This window comes from Lepidochelys olivacea (assembly GCF_965140295.1).
Source record: "Lepidochelys olivacea isolate rLepOli2 genome assembly, chromosome: 1".
Lineage (NCBI taxonomy): Eukaryota > Metazoa > Chordata > Testudines > Cheloniidae > Lepidochelys > Lepidochelys olivacea.
Window position 1 is genome coordinate 249,914,377 of NC_140411.1, and position 7,315 is coordinate 249,921,691.

Sequence of the window (7,315 nt, forward strand, 5' to 3'; positions counted from 1 at the left end):
TTGCTGTCTTATTGCTGTTCATTGGCCTATGCAAAATGAGCAGATGGTCTCAGTCTGATTCCTACTGGACAATCATCCACATCATAAAAAAACAAAACAAAAAACCCACCATAATAATTGGCACCCTTGTTAACAGTCCCAGCAGAGGGGGCAAAGAATGAACTCCCCTTCATTCCTGGAAGTGTTCCCATGATCCCAGGATTAAGGCATGTTGGCAAGTCTTGTACTGCTGCCAATTTTGCAATGCGTGCTTTGCTGATAAACAGAAGATTTCAGGCACCGGGGTTTCAAACTGGCAATTCTCCTGAGCAGTTGAAGTCACTTCAACAGTTGTGTGCATGTTTAAAGTGTATGGCCTATCATTGTAGTTGCATTGACCATCATTTGCAGCACACCAGTGCTTTTTCACTATAGTGTGCATACTCTAAGCCAAGCCTCACTTTTCATGCTATGAGCCAGCAAAGAATGATTTCCTTGGGGAAATGGCTATTGAATTGTGGTTTCCTAGCTCTACTAGTGTGGAACCTAGTTAGGAACATGTTTTGTGAATATGTCATCTTAACAATAGAAAATTGTATATGACATCTCCAATACTCTGAGAAGTACTTTTCCCACCTGGCTTTAGGCTAGGGCAGCATAACATTGCTATAAAGAAAACTTGATGACAATGAATATCTACATACAGTACCTGGCTGAGAACGTAGGGAAGGTCCCTCCGAGATACCTTAACTAAATTTTTGCTCTTTGCCAGAAACTGAAGTTCCTCATCATTAAGGCCGATGTGGATCCTGCCATTTAAAATGCCCACGGTTGCAGGTACTGACCCATTTGTCCTTACAATCTCTTCCACCTCTCTAGCCATGCTGGAGTAATACAAACAGAGCAACAAAAAATAAAACAGAAAAGTGAACAGATGGGAAATACCTTCAGATCTCTTTGCCACCATGTTCCAGTTGCTACTTTATAGCATTCCCTCAACTTCTGCTAAATGGGGGTCCCCTCCTGCACCTAACAACTAACAGAAGTCTTTGGATCTCATTGCCAGAGTGCAGATCTTCCCCCGGCTCCCATTGCCAATGCTCAGTAGCTCTGAAAATCGGGCCCTTCATATGTTTAGTTTCCAGTGGGTGTCTGAAGGTTTGACCTGCCTGTCTGTGTTGCATAGATTAGAGATATGATTTGTGGTGGAGGTTTTTAATTATAGTCTTCCCTCCCTAATATGCAGCCATGTCTATTCTGTGGCCAGTGAGCAAAAAAGTGCTGTATGTCCCAAGTCACTTATCAGTTCTGACTTCATCCTAAAGGGTAAACCAGGGCAGGTGTGGGTGGAAGAGACTGAGAACTCTTCCTAAACTGTGACATAGATTATTTGTTTAAAAGTGGCTTTCCACATGGCAGAGCAAACAGGTGTGGATGGGATTTGTTTCCATTAACTTGATTTACTGTACCCTGCCAGCTCTTCTCTCCACCAAACAGCTGAATGTGAATATCATGGAGAAATGAAGGGCAATGATTTGGTATGTTAAGGAAGCAATTACAGATAATCTGGTATGTGTTTATATTAGGTACCTCCATGTCTGCCATGTTTTGTAAGACCTGAAGATGTAGAGGCCAAGTGCTGTCAGCTCCCTGAAAAGTGAGGGTATTTAGTGTAAATGATCCTCCTGAAGGATGGGATTGCTTTTTATAAAACATTTTGTATCAACTGGCTAATGAGTCACAGCTCATTCACCTTTACTGGATAGTTACCTATTCCAAGTCTTCATTAAACACTCAAATTCCTGCTCTCATACTGCTGACTTTAGATGTGGACAGTGACAGGCATGGGATACTAAAGCGCTGCAAGCTGGGGATTCGTCATCTTTGCAGGCTTTTTATTTACTGATTTGTGAGACTACTTCATTTTTTGTTGAGCAGAATGCAGATTTGGCAGGTCCTTCTGCCCCGCGGCTTCTGTACCTGCCCTAAACAGCCTCAAGCTGTCTTCTCACAAAACCAGAACTCACTGCATTCTGATCTCTAAGAAACAGCACCAGAGAAAAATAATGGCTGTGTAAGAAAGAAATAGAAAATTCAGTACAGTAACCTTCCTGTGCCGTGGCTCAGTAGCTAAGCAAAAGTATGGGAGATTGCTTACATTTTTGGCAGTGCCACTCAGGGGAATACTGATATAGAGGGTACCCACAAGTAAAGGGTTGGTTGCAGAGATGGGGTTCCTTGGCACAGTGCTGTCTTAGCATAGGCCAGCAAGAGAGTCCAGCAGAACATTGTAGTGGCATTTACAGTCAATGTTCTTACGGGTACAGATGAGCAGAGGTCATCACTGTATTCTAGTAACTTTTACATTATAAAAGATGTAGCCAAAGAAACTTATGAGTACTTGCAAGATCTCCACAAGCCATCCAGCCACAAATGCCAGAGATCTCTATCCAGACAAGGGAATGTCATCATTTGCTGCCACTTTGTGAAGAAGGCCAGGGATTTGATGCTACAGATGGATATGTATAGTACATGTAAATCTGGGGTTTGTCATGTAGTTCTGCTATCTTTGGAAGCCCAGATGCAACTGTTTTGTAACTGAGGTCATATTCTGCATGCGTGTCACACCCTCAGTTCCCACTAATTGTAGTGGCAGCTTTGGGTGTACCACAAATACAGAAACAGGCCCATAGATTATCAGACACAACCGTACAGTTTTGCTGCACTAGGGTCATCAAATCATCAAATCTACAACCTCAAATTCTGGGGATAGGGCATGCCATGTGTAATGATGGTGCTCTCCAAGGCTACGATCGGTCTGCCATCAGCCAGAGCTTCCGCCACAGAAGATGAAACCCTGAAATGAGTTCCTAGGAATAAAATATAGGAAAATCATTTATATTTTAAGGCGGCAATAGACTTCTTGATTTATCAAACTGATATACATTAGGCAGTGTGGGAATAACTATTCAGGGAGTTGGAGGATCACACTAAGATGAGCACACAACCTAATTTTTATGGGACAGTCCCAATTTTTGTGGATCTGTCCTGTGTCCTGCAAAGCCATTGCAAGAAGCAAAGCCTCCTGAAATGATTAAATCATTTGGGTAAGAAAAAAAAACGTTTATGCTTTGCAGCGTAGTTTCGTCCCATAATCAGAGTGTTTTTCTCTTCCTGCAGAATGATATGGGAAAGGTGGGAACACACCAGTATTTGGAATCCTGAACGCTCTGCCTCTCTTGAATATACCAAAAGCCCAACAAAATCACAAAGGGCTGAAAAGAGAGTTTTATTCCATATTTCCAATGGCATCAGATTGTAAAAAGAGCAAATGTAGAATTGTTTTGCATATGGTAAATTCAGTATGGAATTTACAGGATTTTTTTAAAGATAAATGGTTTAAAAAAATTATTCAGACTTTTCAAGTAAATATACTACTTAGTGCCACAAACCAGAAAAGAATTAATCATTTTGAGACCAATTTTAGGGGAAATTTTGAGAAGAGAATGCTGTGAATTTATTCTATATCAGCTCAGCACCTACAGCGCTCACCAAAGGCAGGAATTCAGATAGCCCAAGTTTAGATCTATGCCCAAGGTGTCATCAGATTTAGACAAACAATTTTATTAGGAGTAATGTAGAGCTTGAAGAGTGATTAGGATCCTTTTAACCCTAGTATTATTGTTTTTTGTATTGCACTAGCATGGAAGGGTCCCAGTCACGCCTCTCCTGAAATCTGAACTGTGAAGTCAATTGCCAATCAATTTCATATTGAACATTATGGGCCTCATTATCCTCTCCCTCCAATTTTACAGCTGTGTAACTCCAGGGACTTCAAGGAGCTAATCCCAATTTACACTGGTGTAAGTGGGAGGAGAACTGGGCTTTGCAAGTCTGCTGTGATTTGAGAAGGGTGTGCACATTAAAAGAGTGGAGCTGTCAGTGCTAAAAATATCACCACAGCCAAGATATTACAGTATCATGCACCGAAGTTCCCTTGCCCATATATTTTCCTATAAATGCCATAAAACAGAAGCTCTCTGTGAAATGAGTTTTAAAAGGCCTCGGGCTACCTTGGGTAAGCTGCCTCAACATTGTTCCCAGACGCTGCCAGTTCAGGATCCCGGCTGCATTCCGATCACAGGGACTCTTTCAGAGGACACTACTCACCATGCAGGAATCTTCTCATCTGAATGATTCTAGGAGCCACAGAAGCTGTTTGTCTTCCCAAGGTACAGGCCAGATTTCCAATCATGCTGTGTGGAGGGATGGCACAGGAGAGCAATGTCATGTCAAATGAAAGTAGTATAGAAGGCAGTGTTTCCCAAACTGCTTGTTAATCATGAACTGCAGCCTGACTCCCTGTGACCTCCAGACTGAGAAACCAAGTTGTATGTGTTGTAGAGGATGGCCTAACAGACAAAAAAATCCTAGGTATAGATGAACTGGGGTTTTGGGTGCCTTAAACAAGATGGTAAGCAGTATGGTAAAATGTGCAAAGAAACAAACCTGCAGACAAAGAGAAAGCCAGATGGCAGATAGTAAATATGGAGAGACAGACTAGCTTCCCCAGAAACCAGAGGTCTGACTAATCTCTTACTTTATGTAATCATTACGTACAAAGGTACAAAGAGCTGGAAATGGGGAGTTTCAATTCAACTCCAGCAATAGCTCCTTCAATCCTTCTCCAGAAGCTATTCTTTTCTCTGAACAACTTCTGTTAATGTCTGTGAAACTATTCCTGGGAGTCAGGAAGTCTTCCTGTGTGACCCAGGGCAAGTCTCTTAACCCTCTGGGTCTCAGTTTTCCAGCTGTGAAATGGTATAATACTTCCTTTGTCTGTCTTGTCCAGTTAGGCTATACATTCTTTAGGACAGGAAGTGTCTTTTTACTATGGGTTCATGCAGTGCCTAGCACAGTGAGGCCCTGTTCTCAGTGAGGCCCTGTTGGGACCTCTAGGCACTACTATAATAGAAGTAATTAATAATAATTAGTATTTACACATTCAATGATTTTTTCTAGAATCTCAGAAATCCACGTGTAAGGGAGAGGTGGGTCTGTTTGATACAAAGAGGGGGAATAGTTCTTATAGACATCCTCTCTCAAGCCACCAAACAGCAGTTGCCAAGAGAGATGAGACACTACTGACCTAAACAGTGGGCCAAACCCAGGTGTCCATACTCCTTTTTTAACCTGTCCTTACTAAAACAAAACCCCCATTTCATTAAATGTTTGGAATCAGATATGATCCATAGGTAGCAAAACCCCCCTTCTGTATATGTGCTCTTTATTAGATCTGTGCTAAACTCCAACAGTTTGGGCTCCCCAAGGGTTTGCACAAACTTTCTAGTTTTAGTTGTGTGAGCCTGCCACCCACAGGCCAAATTTCAGCCCTCGTGTAACTCCTTTGAAGATAGTTTGGTTGATATTGGGTCACTCGAGTTTCGTGCTGAGTTTCCAGTTTTAAACAAACCCACAAACCGAATGTGAAACATCAGCTGAAATTGCCACGTTGCACCTGTTTGTGGATCAAAACCAACTTGTTTCCACCCAAAACCCTACATTACCTCCAGTTTACTAGAAACTACTCAGCCAACATTCACTTAATATTCAGCCTAGGTTTCTGAGAGGTTTTTGAAACTTGGCAGATATTTTCGCAAACCCTGCCTGACCTTTTGGTTTTTGACAAAAGATATGGAGTTTCATTCCAAAAGTTTCACACAGTTCTAGTTCAAACTAGTTTTTTTCCAAGTAACCTTCCCCCACACCCTCCAAGCCAGAAGCCCTTTATTACGCACCATCAGCATTTGATTTCGTTAAGTGGTGGACTGGTATATTATCAGTCTCTTACCTCTGGGTTTCTGTCTGACATACATGGGCTGCTGTCTGCACTGAATTTTCACTCGAGCAGCTCTGCAGGGAGGTGGGACTTGCAGCAGAATTGGCTTGAGCTGTTCTACATTCCAGCCACATGAACATGTCTATCTATCATTAACAGCATAAGCAGCTGGGGCTGGTCCCTGCGTAGGGGATAGGAGAGGATTTTACAACTGGATGGGGATTTCTTTTGCTAACTCGGTGCCAAATATTTTTCCCTATTTTCACATTACTTTTTTCCCCACTTTTCATGTTCCTTTGTTCTTTGTACTAGGTTTTAAACATGAACTTAGTGCTGGTGAAAGCCACTAAAGAGAGATCCCTGGAGATTTAAGTTCTACTTCTTTGATCCACAGACAACAAAGAAAGTAGCAGTACAAGCTTCCTTTACAGCCCTGCCAACATGGGAGGTGTTGAACCCACCTTTGGAGGAGCGCAGGTAGTTCACTCTAAATGCCCATTCAGTCCTTGGAGGCTCTGCAAGGAATGCCGCTGGATTTAGTGCCAGGTTTGGTCATGCTTTTTCTGACGTGGATACCTGTCCCCTGGGACATTTACGGAGAACACAAGCTCATTTCACAAAGGCCACTGGATAGCTCTCAAACTATAATTACTTTCAGACGCTACTGATCTGAGCTGGACTCAGACTTGGACCTAGAAATGAAATGGTCTTTATCCCCTTTCCAAAAAAAAGCTTATATGTAGCTGTCTAAAACACAGTGTTTGCTTAGATGAATCAAATAAAAACCTCTAGAAAGAACTAAACAATTAAAATAAACAGTATGTCATATTTTCAAGAGATTATATCAAATTTAAGGTCAGGGTGGATCTCATAACTTCTACAAATGACTCCGGGTGACCTCTGAGTCAATCAGCAGTATGTCTTTATATGCATCCTTTCTTCCCTTAATCCATTCTGACACTGAAGGTGCAGATTTTTTTTCTTCCATCTCCTTTGTCTTGCTAAAGACAAAAGGCATAGTTAATGGTAGTCCCAGTGTCGCTGGCCACCCGTTGCATTTTCACACTGATAGTTCATCCATTTAATGTTGGTTTTTGTGTTAAGATTGTTTAAACCCACTCAAAAGAAGCTGAAAACTTTAAAATTCAGTGGGAATTTAAAATTCTGTCATAAGCAGGTGTAGCTCCCATTCATTTCAAGTGGAGTTGAACCCACTTACACTAGGAATTAGTTTGCCACACATATCTTACAGCCTGGGGCCCTGATCCTACCCTGAGCTCTGTGTGGGTGAGCACTTGCAGGGAGCCCCACTGAAATCAACTGGGATCTGTACAGTCAGAGGGGTCCACCCATGTAGTGCTCAGTAAATTTCACGTTAAACTTCCACTTTATAAAACAAGCAAACAAACAAAATCGAAACCTTTGGGAGGATACAAATATACAGTCACCCACACAAATTCTGCCCTACTGTACCTTCCTGAGAACAAGTGACTCTAA

The 7,315-nt window shown here is 41.9% G+C and overlaps 1 protein-coding gene across 4 annotated transcripts in view; it reads right to left on the bottom strand.

Moving 5' to 3' along the window:
• The window catches only part of LOC311512054 (uncharacterized protein), a gene marked incomplete at its 5' end in the record, with an annotated part of 57,907 nt that extends 51,506 nt beyond the window's left edge, over positions 1-6,401 (bottom strand). For 2 of the 4 annotated variants that reach the window (XM_084613071.1, XM_084613068.1), the window contains 5 exons: positions 689-863; positions 1,570-1,629; positions 2,735-2,849; positions 4,150-4,235; positions 5,831-5,952. In XM_084613071.1, the coding sequence (XP_084469197.1) occupies positions 689-863; positions 1,570-1,629; positions 2,735-2,849; positions 4,150-4,235; positions 5,831-5,952 (558 nt within the window). Of the gene's footprint in view, positions 1-688; positions 864-1,569; positions 1,630-2,734; positions 2,850-4,149; positions 4,236-5,830; positions 5,953-6,279 lie in introns of those variants that run through there. The other 2 variants (XM_084613070.1, XM_084613069.1) reach the window with 2 other exon arrangements.
• Between the last annotated feature and the right edge of the window lie 914 nt (positions 6,402-7,315).